The 19,389-nt window shown below is 45.8% G+C and overlaps 1 protein-coding gene across 1 annotated transcript in view; it reads left to right on the top strand.

The window, feature by feature from the left end:
• The window catches only part of SZT2 (SZT2 subunit of KICSTOR complex), a 108,162-nt gene that overhangs the window by 27,986 nt on the left and 60,787 nt on the right, over positions 1-19,389 (top strand). The window contains 11 exon segments of the mRNA XM_075832655.1: positions 212-303; positions 1,874-2,042; positions 3,383-3,497; positions 4,218-4,331; positions 5,671-5,862; positions 6,434-6,537; positions 10,610-10,745; positions 11,431-11,547; positions 12,968-13,157; positions 15,867-15,920; positions 19,210-19,322. Of these exon segments, the coding sequence (XP_075688770.1) occupies positions 212-303; positions 1,874-2,042; positions 3,383-3,497; positions 4,218-4,331; positions 5,671-5,862; positions 6,434-6,537; positions 10,610-10,745; positions 11,431-11,547; positions 12,968-13,157; positions 15,867-15,920; positions 19,210-19,322 (1,396 nt within the window).

Here is a 19,389-nt window from a genome sequence, read left to right as displayed (position 1 = left end):
TCTGTCCGCTAAATAGCCTGGACCGTTGGCTGATAGTTTTTTAGTTACACTGATACATTGTAACAAACCACATTTATGTGACATCCAGCTTCTGGTTTTCCCATTGCAAAAACAAAACACAGCAGGAAATTTGTTTTTATGAAATGCAAAGTGTGAACTTGACCTTGGTAATGATAACTCTTTATGCAATCATTGTGCACATTTCTTGCAGGACGATTCTATAGGTGAAGGCAGTATAGAGAAGCACAGCTGTATCATCCAGTACATTCTCTTTCCGCCACATGTCACATCCACCAAGGACAGGTGCGTTCTCTTTTCCTGTATCGACCGTTCCATTATACATTCTTAACCCGTAAGTGACCGCCAATACGCCTTTTCACGGCGCTGCATCAGAATAAATTAACAGAGCAGGGAGCCGTCAAATCTCCCTGCTCTCAGCTGCCAGACGTAGCTCAGGGCTGGGGGCGTCCATGCTCGAATGTGTGAGATCGATATAAGTATCGATCTCACCCGTTTAACCCTTCAGATGCAGCGCTCAATAGCGTGCTCCGCATCTGAGTGGCTTTGGAGAGAGGGAGGGAGCTCCCTCTCATCCCACCGACACCCAGTGAGAAGATCACTGAGTGTCTGTGTCTCTCGATGCCAGCCGGGGGCCTAATAAAGGCCCCCAGGTCTGCCTGTAGCGAATGCCTGCTAGATCATGCCACAGGCCTAGCAGATGTCTGTCTGTTTTACACGGACAGGCAGTAATACACTGCAATACAAAAGTATTGCAGTGTATTATAATAGCGATCGGATGATCGCATATTAAAGTCCTCTAGTGGGACTAGTAAAAAAAAGTTCAATAAAGTTAATTTAAAAAAAAAATGTGGAAAAAAATGAAAAACCCACTTTTTCCCCTTACAAAATGCTTTACTATTAAAAAACAAAAATAAAGTAAAAAAGTTACACATATTTGGTATCGCCGCGTCCGTAACGACCCCGACTATAAATCTATAAATCTATTACACTATTTAACCCGCACGGTGAACGCCGTAAAAAAATTAACAAAAAACCTATGGAAAAATTTACTGTTTTCTGTGAATCTTGACTTAAAAAAAGTGTGATAAAAAGTGATCAAAAAGTCGCATCTACTCCAAAATGGTACCAATAAAAACTACAAGTTTTCCAGCAAAAAGAAAAAAGCCCTCATACAACCGCATTGGCAGAACAATAAAAAAGTTACGGCTCTTCAAATATGGAGACCCAAAAACAAATAACTTTGAAAAAAAAGCGTTTATACTGTGTAAAAGTAGTAAAACATACAAAATCTATACAAATTTGGTATCGTTGCAATCGTGACAACCCGCTGTTAGTGTTATTTATACCACACGGTAAACAGCGTAGATTCTATCCCCCCCCCCCCCCCAAAAAAAGTTAATAAAAGTTAATCAATAAATAATATGTACCTCAAAATCGTGCTATTAAAAAAAATACAACTTGTCCCGCAAAAAACAAGACCTTATACAGCGATGTCGACGCAAAAATAAAAGAGTTATAGCTCTTCGAATGAGACGATGGAAAAACGTAAAAAATAGCTTGGTCATGAAGGGGTTAAAGGGGAATGAGGAGGAAATTAAAAATAAATAAACATACCTATTGGTTTCTATGACAAATTCAGCAACAATCTGCCCAACGTATCTGCTATGGTGACATCAGTCAGGTGACATCGGGCAGATTGATTGCTGGCAGAACTTATAATACATATCTATAGGTCCTATATCTATAGGTAAGTTTACTCTCGTTCTATTTCCAGCACATTGCCACCCCTAGTCTAACTTGTCGGTAATTCCAGGTGTTCCCCTTTAAATCGTTCCTTTTTTTGCGTCTGCAGCTTCTCTACGGATGAAGATAATGACCTGGAGGTGGAGGCCATAGAACAGGACACGGAGCTGCATCTGGTGTCTGAATGTTGGGTGGAACCTCAAAGCGGCTCCATCATGGGGACCTCGGAGCGCTGGAAACACCTTCAAGGTCTTATGTACTCGGAGATCCCGCAGGCGGTGAGTATATGGGCGCGCAGCGAGGGGCTTCTAAAACAATGGACATTTGGGAAGTAATTGGATTCAGTGCCGTGTAATATGACGTATATCGGGTTGTAAGCTATAGACTGCCTATAAGGCCCCCTTCACACCACCGTATTTTTCTTCCTTCATTACGGACCCATTCATTTCTATGGGCTACGGACACCTTTCCGCGTTTTTACGGATGGGTGTCCGTGCTGTAGAAATGATAGAAAATGTCCTTTTTTTTTACCGTAATTACGGCACGGACTCTCCATACATGTCTATGGGCGCTTACGTAATTACGGAAGCGTTGCTATGCAACACCAGGAGATTACCCTAGATTCCTCCCTGCTTTTTAGTGGATCTGTAATACGGACCCCGTTTACGCACACCCTTGTGGATGATTTACAGATGACTATAAATGACTACAGATCCGTATTTACTGATGGATGAAAAATACGGTCGTGTGCATGAGGCCTAATATGCAAAGCCAACCATAGACGGAAGATATAGGATCGATCAAACGACAGATCTTCCATGATTCATCCACTAAAAGAGTTTTTTAACCCGTTCATTGCCGCAACAATTTTCACACTTTTGATGTACGCAAAACAATCTTATTATACCCCCCCAACCCATATATTTTATGAAAGTCGACACCTTACACATTGTTAAAATTGGAACCACTCTTGTTTACATCCAGAGGCTCAAAAACCAGTAGAGACCAAAGCCTTCTCACAGCCTAATGTTTTTTTTAATAGTAAGCAGAGATCTTGAAAAAGGAATATTTTAGTAAGTGGCTGGGTATTAGAAAATGAATAAAGGGGTTATTCAGGATTAGAAAAAACGTGGCTTATTTTTTCTAAAAACAGCACCACCTCTGTCCACAGGTTGTGTGTGGTATTGCAGCTCAGCCCCATTCACTTCAAAGTACGCTGCAACACATCATGGACAGGTGTAGTGCTGTTTTTAGAAGAAAACCGCCATGTTGTTCTAATCCTGGACAACTCTATAAGTGGATAAGCGACTTCCATGAAGAATAGGACAGGACTAAATACAACCTGCTTCATCCTGCGACTGTCAGGACCAGAGATTGTCATCCGGATCCAACCCCGAAAATCTAATTTGGGCAAATCTGCCATTCAGAAATACAGCTGGTCGATCGAGCGATGAATACATCACCTCTCATGTTAGATAACTAGGCAGAATTGTTTTGGATTGGAAAGGCATGGCGGTGATGGCGGCCATATTGGTTTTCACCCAGCTCTACCAGATATAATTGGGAATGTTGTGTTTTCCCTGTATGATCTTCGTTGCTTGCGTTTTCTTTATTGCAGCTGTTTCCCAGAGATCAGAGCTGTATTAACGTCATGCTGACATTCGAGTACATTGTTCAACTCTGCCAAAACAAAGATGGCGGCTCTCCCATCCTGACTAAGAATGACAGGGCAGGTGAGAATACGTACAGTCATACCTTACAGCAAGCAGTGTTACTAGAATTGTATGTACCGACTTATGACACGTCCGCCAGATCTAACCTTGTCTTTTACTGGCTGGCTATAGTGAAGTTCTTCGTATATTATAGACCTCCAGGCTCCTCCCGATTTATTGAGGCTCCTCCCCTCAATCTTTGGTAGTTTAATTACTTGTAGTTAATAATCATTCTGTCCTTACTGTAATCATCTCTCCATGCACTGACCTTCTGCTGAGCCTGTGCTTATACACAGCAACCAATATGAACAAGCAGAGCTGCAGTGTAAAGCATGGGGGTGAACAGATCCGCAGCCTGAGCCTTTGATGAGACAAGAGGTGGATTTTAGACCAGATCAGACTCCAATAAACAATGCAGCTGAGCGGGAGTCACTGGTCATAGCTGTGTCCTGATGGAACTGAACGAAAACTAGTCAGACTACCATAGACTCCAACAGACATTGCCCAGAGAGTTGTGACTTTTGGATCGTTTTTATGCCCAAAACTGGGCATTCACTTTAACACCAAGAGTTTGCAGGATTACCGTAGATCTGATGATTATAGTTCTGTCATGTGAATGTGTTATTATTCTCCCACTGACTACGTTCTCTATATTGTGTTTCATATTCCGCTATGTGATATGTAAATAAATATGTATCGGTTTGTGATCTGTATTAACATTGGTGTGTTACATTGTTGCAGACCCCCCGGAGAGCAGCGGGCAGTGCATTAGAGAGGTCCCATTTCAATTTGACCTAATGCAACTTCTGCCCAAATGTCAACAGATTGAAATGTTCTTCTTAACCCTGAGCCGAGGTAATGATTATAATAAGGGCTGTTTTGTACAGTAAAAAGAAAATCCGAGAGTAAAATACTAATAATCCGGAATCCTCCAGACTGGCGAGGTGCCGAATTATCAGATTTCCGTACCTACCGGACTATCTTGCATACATACACACAATTACCTGCTTCTTCTCCATCCCTGAAGTCCCTGATTCTGGGTCTTTCTAATATATTTTGTGATTCAATTCCTCATCATTTTCAAGATCTTTGTTTGCTGTCAGTGAATGAGAACATTCACAGGCTATGTAGCCTATAACATGCATAGTTCTGTTCTCAGTGGAATAGTGGATACAATTGTCTCCAGTCTAGTCAATGCTCTGTAATATAAACAGCCTGGACTCCAGACTGATACATTGTAACAAACTACCAGAGAGATCTGTGCAGCTGCTGATGTGTTGGACTCCTAGAGCATTACATAGACGGTTTTTTTCACTTCTCATCTGAGAGCAAGACTCGGTTTGTATAGGTTTGCTGCCTCTGAATGTAAACGAGTGTTTGTTATTGATTGACAGCAAGCAGAGATTTTGAAAATTGTGAAGAATTGTAACATAAAGTATGTTAGAAAGTTGTAGAACTTTTCATTTATTCAGAGAATAAGCTTTTTTTACTTCAAAACCCCTTTAGTGTTTCACATTACTCTGATCATGAAGCATAAGATGTTATTTCTTCTCCAATTACACAGGACGATTATCGGACAGATCAATAGTTCATATAACGCTCGTTGCCGTTAATTGCCCAGTGTAAACGGGAACAATCAGCAGATAAACGAGCAAACGCTCGATCATCTGGTCGTATCGATTTAAAAAAAGTGAATTGTTGTTGTTGTCGGCAGCGCATCTCCCTCGTTGATTGGCGCTCGCTGGATCGGCTGCTTATCGGCCGGTGTAAAAGGGCCTTAAAGCTAAGCAAAAAAACCTGCTGGCGTCCTGATAACAGAGGGCAGTCGATTGTGAGAGCTAACGTGATATCTACACAGTTGGGGCTTAACCAGCCAGCCATAAACTGGTTCGTCTCCCCCTGCCCTGACCAACTTTCCAATATTTTTAGCTTTTAAAAAAAATTATTACAATCCAGTTTCTGTTCTGGCTCCTTATTAAAATCAAATCTGTGCCGCAAGAAAACCCAAATTTTTTTTCGACCAAAGTGTAAAATACAAATTTTTAACCCTTAGAACCAGTCATTCCAAAAGGTGAAATTGGTTGTGGATATTTTGGTATCAGACGGCTTTGGTCCTGAGGGGGTTAATGTCTGACTGTGACTTATAAGTGAATGTACTTTGAATATAAACTTAGTCTGTGTTTCTTTTCCAAAGCTGAAGCAGAAGTTTCATCCGTGGAGGCCTCACTGCCGAACGATATGCTGCTCAGCTTATTCCACAGCTGCCTGCAGGGGGAGCTCAATGACCAGGAGATCCCATTTGATGATCAAGACCACCTGACTTTTATGGAGCAAGTTCTACAACGTGACCGTGACGGGCAACCCTCCCCCTTCACGTACTCACAAGGTATATTCAAGACCAGCGTTCCAAAATGAGTGGCTCGTAGCCCCTTTGTATGAGCTCACATAGTGACATAGTCATAGATGTTAAAGGGGGCTTCTAGGTCTTAGGCTCTAATCCGCAACAAAATCTGCGACAAATCCGCGATGTGTAAACTCAGCCTTACACTGCCGTGACAATCTAAACAAGCGGAGCTGCAGTATAAAGCATAGGGAAGGGACAGAACAGAAGCCTGAGTCTCTTATGATAAGGAAGGTGAATTTTAGACTAGTCTAGAGTAGACCATGCAGCTATGCGGCAGTCACTGGTCGTAGCTGTGCCTTAATGTAGCAGAAAATCTATACAAGCAGAGCTGCAGTGTAAAGCATGGGTTGACAGCGCATCAGCCGGATCCTCTGTGACACAGACACCAATTAGACATTGCAGTTAAGCCGAGAATGTAGAGAGATTATAAACCACAGGTAACAAAATCACAGGTGAGAAAGATATGATGCACATAGACTGAGGGGCGGAGCCTAAATAAGGAGGAGGAGTCTGGAGATTGCCTTAGAAGTTAAATGTCGTTGATTTCTTACAGGGGAAACGTCGAGGAGCACGGTCCAATCAGACGCTGCAGATTCTTCTCTGTCTTCACATAATAACAGTCGCTATGAACCAACGAATTCATCCACCACATTACAGGTATAGCAGTTTACTGACCGTCTCATTATACCAGTCCTTGTAGCTTCAGTGTTACAGGGGTCATCTCATCAGAGTCCATCCCTTTCCTATTGCAGCCTTCCGGCTCGTGGCACCCCCAGAAAACCGCTAATCTAGCCGGGGGGACACTTCTCTGGCCAGAAGTTTCCCCTGCAGCAGCCACTGGAAATGTAGTATTACATGGCCGCCATTCAGATGAATGTAATACATGGACAGCTTGAGTCTTATAGAGTGGCTCCCTGTTCGATCACATCAGACTGGGACGGTTGCTTAGCAGCAGTGTGAATCCGGCTCGGTGACTACTTTTTCTACTTGAGTCTATGGAGATCTATGTGTCACCCATCACAGGCTTCAGCAGTTCTTGAACCTCACTAGTATTACACGGGGAGGGGGGCAGAATATAGTGCAGCCTCCCGATCTCTATTTATGGCTTCTCAGCATATTTAGGAGAATATAGAGATCACGGTGTCCCCCAGCATGCAGAAATGGTATGGTCTTTTGCTGGTCATGTGATTTATGTGCTGAGTTATGGGATTCATAGCAAAGCAGAGATGAAGAGAAAGCTGGGGAAATCTAAGAATCAAGATGGAAGCTTTTTTTAAAGCTCAGACAAGGCAGCAGTTCAAAAAGTAAGTACAGTATACATAAAAGACGTGTAGGGTGTGGTATACAGGCAGGTGGGGGTGCAGACCTGGAAAGTTGTTACCACTGGAGGTCTTCTTTAAATATAAAAGTTAGATTCACATTCTAAGTAGTGGGAGGTCGGCATCAAGCTGCTGTCTGGTTTCCCAGTCTCCTCCTCAGCCCACAAGCCTGTGCGATTACATAAGCATGTTGTCTGAGCGCTTCTCCCCCTCTCCCTTCATATCCCCGTCAGTCATTGTGGCTACCCTCCTGTTTTCTATTGGATGTAGCAGGGGCGTAACTAGGAAAGACTGGGCCCCATAGCAAACTTTTGACTGGGGCCCCCCCTCCCCTGGGTGTCACACAACCCCCCCCCCTTGTAGATAGTGCCTTTTTTACAGCCCCCTCTGTAGATAGCACCATACAGTCCCCCTGTATGGCGCTATCTACAGAGGGGCTGTATGGCGTTATCTACAGAGGGGGCTGTATGGCGTTATCTACAGAGGGGGCTGTATGGCGTTATCTACAGGGGGGCTGTATGGCGCTATCTACAGAGGGGGTCTGTATGGAGTTATTTACAGGGGGGGCTGTATGGCGTTATCTACAGAGGGGTCTGTATAGTGTTATCTACAGGGGGGACTGTATGGCGCTATCTACAGGGGGGCTGTGTGGCGCTATCTACAGGGGGGCTGTATGGCGCTATCTACAGAGGGGGCTTTATTGCGCTATCCACAGAGGGGCTGTATGGTGCTATCTAAGGGGGGGCTGTATGGCATTATCTACAGAGGGGGCTGTATAGCGCTATCTACAGAGGGGGCTGTATGGCGCTACCTACAGAGGGGGCTGTATGGCGCTATCTACAGAGGGGGCTGTAACGCCATACAGCCCCCCCCTGTAGGGAACGCCTTACAGCCCCCCCTATTGGGAATGCCATACAGCCCCCCCCTGTAGGGAACGCCATACAGCCCCCCCTGTAGGGAACGCCATACAGCCCCCCCTGTAGGGAACGCCATACAGCCCCCCCTGTAGGGAACGCCTTACAGCCCCCCCCCCTGTAGGGAATGCCATACAGCCCCCCCCTGTAGGGAATGCCATACAGCCCCCCCCCTGTAGGGAATGCCATACAGCCCCCCCCCTGTAGGGAACGCCATACAGCCCCCCCCCCTGTAGGGAACGCCATACAGCCCCCCCCCTGTAGGGAACGCCATACAGCCCCCCCCCCCCCTGTAGGGAACTCCATACATAGTCCCCAACTCCCCCCAAAAAATCGGACCTACAGTGACATGTATCCCCTATCCACAGGATGTCCACAGGATAGGGGATACATGAGTGATCGCTGGCAGCGATAGGGAGAACGTCTTTTGTTTAATGGCAGAGCGGGGAGATACCTCCCTGCTCTGCCGTAGTGTTCAGTGGCGTCCCGCTGTAGCAGCCATAGCGGCTACTAGCGGAGCCTCCGGCCATGGTGGGGGCCCGTGCCGGCGGGCAACACGGGCCCCCTTATTCTGCGGGCCCCGTAGCAGCCGCTACGGCTGCTATAGCGGTAGTTACGCCACTGGGATGTAGAGAATCAAGTAGAGGCCACACAGAGCAAGAATGGCTACGTCCCCCTTCCTCCAATGCCAATGAGTGCAGGGGACAGTAGTTGTATGGTGATGTCATCATGCCAAATAAAGAAGACCTGTCGCCTCTCCTGACACGTCTGTTTTAGTAAATTCTCGTAAACCCCATGAAATAGCAATTCTGGAATATGTTCTCTTAGAACTCTGTTGTACCATTCCTCTGTTAGTCCTCCTAGAAATGTATAAATAAATTGACATCTGGGTGTTACTTTTCCCCTTGACAAAGGGGCGTGTCCCTACACCGTCTCACTCTGTCAGCTCTGATTGGATCTTGTCAGTCTGTGTATGGACACACCCCCAACTGCTAACTTCCAGTTGTTAATTTGTTCATACGTTTCTCGGAGGAATAACAGAGGAACGGCACAATGCAGGGTTCTAAGCAAAGATGCTCAAGAATTGTTATTTCAGGGCCGACGGAACGCCAGAACGCAGATGTGAACGAAGCCTTAGCTGCTGGGAATTTTTTTGACTGATAAGCACTTTACTTATCTACATCCAGAGCCGCGTCGCAGTCGCTGCGCTACCTCATGCGTTTATCGAGGCTATACCGGCTTGCAGTATTTTTCAGAGTGAAATTGCAGTCAACCCCCCCCCCCCATATTTTTCAGCTAGGCAAATGTATTTATTTTCAAATATGCAAATTCATATTCATATTTATCCCATGTGCTGAACGGCTGCATATTGTATTACATTGCTGGATATTTACATAGAACGATTTGCATGGCTATACTGGAAAGATCAGTTGCGTTCCTTATGTAGAGATTTACCAGGCACCGGTAACATGAAGCAGACGGAACACAATGGTATTTTACTGTCAACATAGAAGGAAAACGCAGACGGTTTAACAACATTTCTCTGTGAATTTACATAAAATGGTTCTTGTATGGATTTTTTATTTACATCATGACTCCAGTCACAGCCAGAGCTGCATTCACAATTCTGGTTTGCTGATATCATACTATGGGAGCTGAAATTGAAAGTTAGATCTTTGTCGGAAGGTTACATGATAGTTTGCAGAATGCAGATAGCCCATAGACTGATTGTGGGAGCTAGCAGATTTCTGAATGCAGCTTTGGTTGTGACTGAAGTATAAAACATGAAATAACGCAATGTCTTAAGATAAGTTAAGCAAAGAATTTGCAAATGTTTGTAATGTGGACATAAGCTTTAAGGGTACAGTGTTCGGGAGGGAGAGTTCGGAGGACTCGTTTGGCAGTGGTTGGGAACAGGCAGAAATAATAGACCTATCATGACTGTGATACGTACCCCGCGCCGTCATAGCTACCGCGCGCCGTCTCATACGTACCGCGCGCCGTCTCATGCGTACCGCGCGCCGTCTCATACGTACCGCGCGCCGTCTCATGCGTACCGCGCGCCGTCTCATGCGTACCGCGCCGTCTCATACGTACCGCGCGCCGTCTCATGCGTACCGGGCGCCGTCTCATGCGTACCGGGCGCCGTCTCATGCGTACCGGGCGCCGTCTCATGCGTACCGGGCGCCGTCTCATGCGTACCGGGCGCCGTCTCATGCGTACCGGGCGCCGTCTCATGCGTACCGGGCGCCGTCTCATGCGTACCGCTCGCCGTCTCATGCGTACCGCGCGCCGTCTCATGCGTACCGGGCGCCGTCTCATGCGTACCGCGCGCCGTCTCATGCGTACCGCGCGCCGTCTCATGCGTACCGCGCGCCGTCTCATGCGTACTGCGCCGCCGTCTCATGCGTACCGCGCGCCGTCATAGACGCGTAAGTGCTGTCTGTTCCTATGTAGATGCTTCATGTGATAACCTGCAGAGAATTCTTTTCTTAGAGTCCATGTCCTACAGAGGAAACGGAGGACGGCAGAACATTGTCGCACTCGGAGGAGCCGCCACGGTGGCGCTGCTATGCTCGACTGGTGAATGCACAGCACCTGCTCCTCACCTTCCTGCCAGCATCTTTTACAGGTACAGAAAACTGAACAATTCTCATCTGGTAAAGTGTAACTAAACTTTCAGAAAACTTCTGACGTGTCATAGTGATGTGTCAGACGTTTTGATCGGTGGGGGACCGCGCACTGAGACTGCGCCGATCACTAAAACGAAGGGGAAGAAGCGCTCGGGTGAGCACTGAGCCACTTAGTCTTTGATCGTATTTTCTCGGAAAGCCAAAGTAACGGTGTACGGACTCAATAGGTCTCTGGGCTTGTGCACCGTTACATCGGCGTTCCAAGAAAAGCCGATCTGAAACGAAACAGCTCAGCGTTCACCCGAGCGCTTCTGAAGCTTGGTTTTAGTGATCCTGCACGCATGTGTTACTTCTGTCCGTACTGTTCGGTAGGTTAGCAAGCAATAGGTGACAAATGGAAAGATGTAACACATGACTGCAGGATCTGACTACACAGGCTGTTTTTTTTGTACTTTGTTACCATGGAGACCTATAGGAGCTGTATACACAAAACGGTAGGACATTTTTATTAAAGACTCGGAGATCAGCTGTCATTTCTATAAGAAGTTGATGGATACATTGTATAAATGTGCAACCTGCTAGGACTGTTTTGGCACTGTACTACTTTTTAGCAGGTGTTACAGCAGGTGTGTTGAGAATTAATGCTATCTAAGTTTTTGTTGATGATCATAATTTTCACCGTAGACGTCCAAAAGTTAATGATTCCCCTAGAAGCCTCCGTGTCCACAGAAGAAAATTCTTACTCAGAAAGTCTCCTGTCCAATGCTGGAATCCCCACACTGAGCATCACTCCTGCAGGGGGTAAGAGGAATACATTTTAAACATATATATTATATATTTGGTGCATGAGGACAATATCCTAAGACTAAGACTAGACAAAAAATTTGTTGCGATGTGTTTATTATTGGGACTTTTAAAGGACTCTGTAAATATATTACATAACTAATCCTGTACTGATCCTGAGTTACATCCTGTATTATACTCCAGAGCTGCACTCACTATTCTGCTGGTGGAGTCACTGTGTACATACATTACATTACTCATCCTGTACTGATCCTGAGTTACATCCTGTATTATACTCCAGAGAAGCACTCACTATTCTGCTGGTGGAGTCACTGTGTATATACATTACATTACTTATCCTGTACTGATCCTGAGTTACATCCTGTATTATACTCCAGAGCTGCACTCACTATTCTGCTGGTGGAGTCACTGTGCACATACATTACATTACTTATCCTGTACTGATCCTGAGTTACATCCTGTATTATACTCCAGAGCTGCACTCACTATTCTGCTGGTGGAGTCACTGTGCACATACATTACATTACTTATCCTGTACTGATCCTGAGTTATATCCTGTATTATACTCCAGAGCTGCACTCACTATTCTGCTGGTGGAGTCACTGTGTACATACATTACATTACTTATCCTGTACTGATCCTGAGTTACATCCTGTATTATACTCCAGAGCAGCACTCACTATTCTGCTGGTGGAGTCACTGTGTACATACATTACATTACTTATCCTGTACTGATCCTGAGTTACATCCTGTATTATACTCCAGAGCTGCACTCACTATTCTGCTGGTGGTGTCACTGTGTACATACATTACATTACTTCTCCTGTACTGATCCTGAGTTACATCCTGTATTATACTCCAGAGCTGCACTCACTATTCTGCTGGTGGAGTCACTGTGTACATACATTACTTATCCTGTACTGATCCTGTATTACATCCTGTATTATACTCCAGAGCTGCACTCACTATTCTGCTGGTGGAGTCACTATGTACATACATTACATTACTTATCCTGTACTGATTCTGAGTTACATCCTGTATTATACTCCAGAGCTGCACTCACTATTCTGCTGGTAGAGTCACTGTGTACATACATTACATTACTTACCCTGTACTGATCCTGAGTTATATCCTGTATTATACTCCAGAGCTGCGCTCACTATTCTGCTGGTGGAGTCACTGTGTACATACATTACATTACTTATCCTTTACTGATCCTGAGTTACATCCTGTATTATACTCCAGAGCTGCACTCACTATTCTGCTGGTGTAGTCACTGTGTATATACATTACATTACTTATCCTGTACTGATCCTGAGTTACATCCTGCATTATACTCCAGAGCTAACTATATAGATATTGTTATGTGTGATAATTAAACACTGCGTAAAGATAAACTTTTTACTTTGCGCTTTAGGTAACGGACCAGAGACAGAACGCAGGAGGGAAATGCACACGTCCTTCAGCCGCCAATCCTCCCTTCAAGACATGGTCTCCAGCCGCCGACTACGCTGCCCTGTCTATGTGTATAATTGTCCCTTGGAGGCGCTGCGAGAGCTGTTAGTCAGCTCCCGGCAGCAGAGAGTGTCCTGCGACGTGTTCTTCAGGTGAGTTACATTACCAGGACCTTAACTAGTCCTCAGTAATTCATGTGAATCTCCATGGTCACAATATAGCCAGTTATCTTCCATGTTGGCCTTTGTGGATTTCATAGTTACATTGTTACATTGTAGTGTTCTGGGGGTTAAGCGTCAATGTGGCAGAATACGGGGGACTTCTCAGGACATGTTTTAGGTGTTTTAACCCTCCGTATACTCTTGTTTGTTGCGTTTTTGCTTATTGATTTCAACAGCAAAAAGTTCAGCATTCAAAACCATATGCAAAATGTATGTTTTTTTCCATAGAACCAGTTCTGGGAAAATTTCCTTGAACTGCTTCTATACACCGGTTGTTCCTTTAGTGGCTGTGGGTGGCCACGTTACCCCTGCAGTATTAGGCCCCATTCACATTGTTTTTTTTTGGCCATAAATTAAACGTATATGCCAGGAAACTTATTCTGTATGTCACCCATAGGTTATTACGACATCTATTTAATGTATATGTCATGAAATGGTCATGACATATACCGTATATATCGGCGTACAAGACGACTTTCTACACCCTTAAAAAAATGTCAAAAGTGTGGGGTCGTCTTATATGACGGATATTGTCGGATATTAGGGATGCACGTTGCAGCCGCACAGCTCAGTATAGTACACATGACTATGAGAGCGGGGCTGCGGCTGTGTAATTCAGCCACAGCCCCGCTCCTGAGTCCTGACATATGCGCGCGGGGTCAGCATCATGTGATGCGGCCGGCGCTGCACTAATGATCTGCGGCACTGAAGACAGAACATGGCGGGCGCGCTACAAAGCACCCCCATGTTGTCTTCAGTGCCTGAACTGCCGCTCATTAGTGCAGCGCCGGCCGCATCTCCTCATGCTGACCGCGCGCGCACTTCCTGTCAGGAGCGGGGCAATGGCTGGATTACACAGCCGCAGCCCCGCTCTATAACGCCGGAGATCAGAGAACCTCTCATCTCCGCCGTTATTCCCGTGAATGCTGCGATCACAGCTGACTGCAGCATTCAGGGGAAAGTGAGAAGGGGGGATGCCCCTGGATCGCGTCACAGGGAATTCCTGTGACGCGATCGAGGGCCATACCATATATGGGCAGACAGCCCAGGGTCTATTGACGGACCCCAGGGCTGTCTGACCATATCTCTTGTTGTTAGGATATACCCAAGTATGTCCTAACAACAGCCTGTGTACTATCAGTATACAGGATAATGTACTGGCACATATCTGATATATGTCAGTACATTAAAGTTTAAAAATAAAGTAAAAACAAAGTATGGTTACATTTTAAAAAAAAATACACCTTCACCTTTTTTACAATAAACATTAAAATAAGTCTCAATACATAAAATACACACATTCAGTAATGGCGCGGACAACAATGTTTTTGCATCATTTATGATGTGTACGCTGTAAAAAAATGAAATAAACACGGCTTTCATTCACTTATTAATGTGAGGCGCGAGGTGCGATGAATTTACCCTCCATGTTCCTCACATTAATAGTAATTAACCCCATCATGTACCTCGCCTATCTGCGCATGCGCGAGTTCAAAGAGACAGAGTCCTGGGTCCTGCCGCCGATGGCCATAGTGAAGCGCTCCTGCACGAAATGGTGAGTATATCTTAAATTCTATATTTTAAGGGTAAAAGTTGGGGGTCGTCTTATACGCCCAGTCGTCTTATACGCCGACATATACGGTATGTTAAATGCCTGTGACGGATGCCATACAGTGGCATTCGTCATCTATAAAAACATAACTTTTTTTTTTTACGGGATTTCGTTGCATGGCGTGGTTTATTACGCTATTGCAGTATACTGAGATATACCAACCTGACGGAGGCCTATAGGACGCTCTTCTGGCCTCCATCGGTCTAATGTAACCCCATGGACACATTAAGTGTGTACACAAGAAGCTTTCCTGGCGTACACGCTGAAGGTTCATCATAAACCGGGCCTTACACTGAGCCCATTTAAATGAATTGTAGCCTCCGTAATACATTGTAGTATTACATTTCCAGAGAAGGGGGCGCTCTTTCTAGTGGTAATCTGGGGATCCTGACGAGAGACCCTCTTATGACATCCATGTGCACCAGATGAAAAAAGAAATGAATGGAAATGATGACCTTTCTCTGATTTTATATAGTAATACTGTTTAAAGGGGTTATCCCAAGATTAATATTGATCACCTATCCACAGGATAGGTGATCAATGTCTGATTGCTGGGGGCCTCCACCGCTGGGATCCCAATCGATCACTAGAATGTGGGTCTTGAGCCCCCCCTTCCTTCTCACAGCACGATCGGTGGGAGGAGAACAGTGAATGGCGCTGCGGTCACACACGCGCCCTGCCGCTCCATTCAAAGTCTCTTAGACTGACAGTGACAGTGTTCGGTTATTTCCGTCAGCCCCATAGACATTGAATGGGAGAGGCTGGGCGCGTGCTCCATTTAAGCTTCTTTTCACTGCCATCGTGCAGTGAGGAGGGACTGGGGTTTCGGGACCCTTGTTCTAGTGATGGTGCGGGTCCCGGCAGCGATCAGACTCTTACCACTTATTCTGCGGATAGGTGATAAATGTTCATCTTGGTATGACCCCTCTGATTGTAGGGATTGTGATGATGTATTCTTTACACTGCGGTGGCGGCGGCGGCTACTGTTCTGTCCGGGGCAGCTGCTAACCCCCTGCTCTCTTCTTCAGTGAGTATAAACAGGAGTCTGTATCGTGGGAAATCTTTCAAGAATTGAACACCAGGTAGTATCCGTTCCCAGCAGTGCTTTGCCTATGCAGGAGATGGAGTCTGGGGGTGTTTAGCGGGACGGCGGGCCTAACCGGTGCTTGTGCTGCATGTGCTGAGCGTGTTCCTTGTATGAAGTTTGTTGCGTTCACGTCACCGCGTCCTGTGGGATTCGTCCCCGGCTTCTACTACAACTCGCCGATGAGGTTCAGAGCATTCAATGTCGCTCACCCACTTCTCCCTGCAGCACATTTATAAAGCAGTGTAACTTTCCCTCTTCAAAAATGGTGCTATTTGTATGCGGCTGAAAGCCTCTCCCGGCCCAATACATCTCACAGCTTAGGGTTTGCTTCAGTTGCATCCTGTCTAGACAATCCTCTGCGAACTCAACAGCTTGGGCTTTAAACTGATACACGTTCCGTGCACTGATACATTGTAGCAAAATATCAGGACAGGAGAGACATTTGTGCTGCTGAGAGGTCTTAGGTGGGTACATAAAGTTTCCATTCGCTGACAGCAAACTGTGTGAGGAGTTGAAACACAAAGCATATTGGAATGTTGCCGAATGTTTCATTATAGGTCTACATAAACCCAGAAAACCCCTTTACATTCCCAGAGGTTTTTCCAGCAGGTTTTGAATGGGATATTTTAGGGACAACTCAGTCCATCGCAATATATTAGGAAGGTGATAGCCAAATATTTTAGCCTAGCTGCCCCCAAGCTGGACCTTCGTGGTTCCTGTTGTATCATTGGCACAATAGTCAAATCTCATAATTGTGTTTCTATTCTCCGATCCTTGTTCTTAGTGAACCTCATGTCACGTCTCGTCTTTGAAGTTGGGGGTGTCCGAGCTCCACATACTGAGCGAATCATAGACTGCGCTTCTCTGTGTGTATGTGACGCTTCATGTTACCATTGCTGTTTGTATAGCTGACGATTCATGTACAGTGGAGACAATCTACAGAGGTGTCTAAAGGTTTAGTCCTGTACAACTTCCAGCTGATGAGAGAGTAGTCCCCCCTCCCCCGCAGCAACTCGTCACCGCTCGTGTAATTCTACCATATCCTTCATTTTTCTCGTATCTGGTTTTTAGGCCCTTCGTGACCCCTGCGGACCAGCACCACTCACTAGTGGATAATAGAGTGCCAACTAAATATACATACGTGCCCGGCTCTTATATGAGATTTAATTATAGATGTATAGAGTATAACATACCCGTGCAGCCATAACATTAATACCACTGACAGGTGAAGTGAATAACATTGAAGATCTGGCCAAAATGGTGTCTGACCGGGGGGGGGGGTGGTATATTCAGCACCGAGTTACTAGTCAGATGTTGATGTTTTGGGAGCAGGAAAAGCGGAGAAGTGTAAGGATCTGAGCGACTGTGACCAGGGCAAGATTGGGGTGTCCAGACAACTGGGTCAGATCGTCTCCAAAATAACAGGTCTGGTGGGGTGTTCCCGGAATATAATGGTTAGCACCTACCAAAAGTGCTCCAAGGAAGGGCAACCGGTACCCGGCGTCATGATCATGGGCGCTCAAGGCTTGTTACTGTGTGGGGAGTGACGGCTCGCCTGTCTGGTCCAATCCCACCGACGATCTACTGTACCAAAAATTGCTGAAAAAGTTACTGCTGGCAATGATCGCAAGGTGTCGGAACACGCAGAGCATCGCAGCTTGCTGTGTAGCCGCAGACCGGTCAGGGGGGCCATGCCGATCCCTGTCCACCTCCAAAAGCTTCTACAATGGGCACGTGATCATCAGGACTGGGGCAATGGAAGAAGGCGCCTGGTCTGATGAATCGCATTTTACATCATGTGGATGGCCGTGTGCATCGCTTACCTGGAGATGAGATGGCACCAGGATGGGAAGAAAGCCGGCGCTGGCAGTGTGATCTGGGCCAGGGGTCAGCAACCTACAGCTGTTGTGAAACTACAATTCCCAGAATGCCCGGACAGCCTTTGGCTGGAATAATTTGATCCTTTGGATGTCAGGGCATGCTGGTAGTTGTAGTATTTCAACAGTTTGAGTGCCGAAGGTTGCTGACGCCTGCTCTGGGCAATGTTCTGCTGGGAAACCTTGCGTCCTGGCATTCATGTGGATGTGGCACGTACCACCGACCTAAACGTTGCTGCAGACCCCCCATCATGGCAGCGGTATAACCCTAATGGAATAATTTGTGAAGCATGATGAAAAGATCAAGGTGTTGATTTGGGAGATGCATCTGTGGGATGTGCTGGAAAAACAAATCCTATCCATGGAGGCCGCACCTCACACCTTACAGAACTTATAGGATCTGCTGCTAATGTCACAGTGCCAGAGACCACAGGGACTTACACCGGTCTTGCGGAGTCCAGGCCTCGACAGGTCGGAGCTGATTTGGCGGCACGAGGACGGCTACACGATATTCGGCAGGAGGTTTTAACGTCATGGCTGAGCAGTGTTTGAGAGATGAAGTTTTATGACATTCTATAATAAACGATGGAATCTGCCTCTACAATCCGGTACAGGCCACCACTATGTTGTCTGTAATGGGAGAGCTCTACCCTCAGGTCCTGTGCTGGGAGATCCCTGAACACCGAGCGCACAGTATATATAATATGTACGGCCGCCGTGTCTGTATACATCACCCAGAGTGAAGAAACCGTGAAGGTTTGGAGCACAATGTACATCAGTAAGTTGCTGATTTTGGCGATTGCTACAAAGTTAAATTTTCTAAAAGCCGGACTACCCCTTTAAGAAAATATAGCAAAATCAACACAATGGAAGAATATTTTAGAAACATTGAAGGGTAACTATACTGTCAAAAAACTTCTGACATGTCATTGGTTTTGATCAGTGGTGGTCTGAACACTGAAACCCACCGATCGCTAAAACGAAGCGGCAGAAGTGCTCAGGTGAGCGCTGAGCCGCTTCGTTTATGATCCTTTATTTCTTCTGAAAGTTGAGCAAGTGTTGTACAGGTTCAATAGAAAGTCTATGGGCCTGTACACTGTTTCCGAGAAAAGCCGATCAGAAATGAAGCGGCTCCGCACTCACTCGAGCGCTTCTGCCGCTTCGTTTTAGCGATCGGTGGGGTCTCAGTGCTCGGACCCTCACCTATCAAAACTTACGACATGTCAGAAGTTTTTTTAAAGTATAGTTACCCTTTAAGCTTGCTGCGCTACCATGACTGTCACATAGATTTCCAAGGAGTTTTCCATATTGACCTATATTTTTACCGTGATACTGTCCCTTTAAGACGGAGGGGTGATGTTCTGTATAAGAATTCTCATGTATACTTAAGTTGATTTTCTACACCAGGTCCCAGTCTCAGGAGCGACCATCAACAAATCCATTCATTCACTACAGGCAAAAGGAACTTGTGAACTACTGCAACCTGCTCCAGGAGCATTATCACCAGTGCTATGTGAAAGGTCAGAGCCGGGCACTGAATGGGCACTGAATGGGCAGAGTCGACTTGTTTTATACAGACCCTGACCC

This window comes from Rhinoderma darwinii, chromosome 7 (assembly GCF_050947455.1).
Source record: "Rhinoderma darwinii isolate aRhiDar2 chromosome 7, aRhiDar2.hap1, whole genome shotgun sequence".
NCBI lineage: Eukaryota > Metazoa > Chordata > Amphibia > Anura > Rhinodermatidae > Rhinoderma > Rhinoderma darwinii.
The sequence above is the reverse complement of the archived record's forward strand: the minus strand, read 5'-3'. Positions and strand labels throughout refer to the sequence as shown.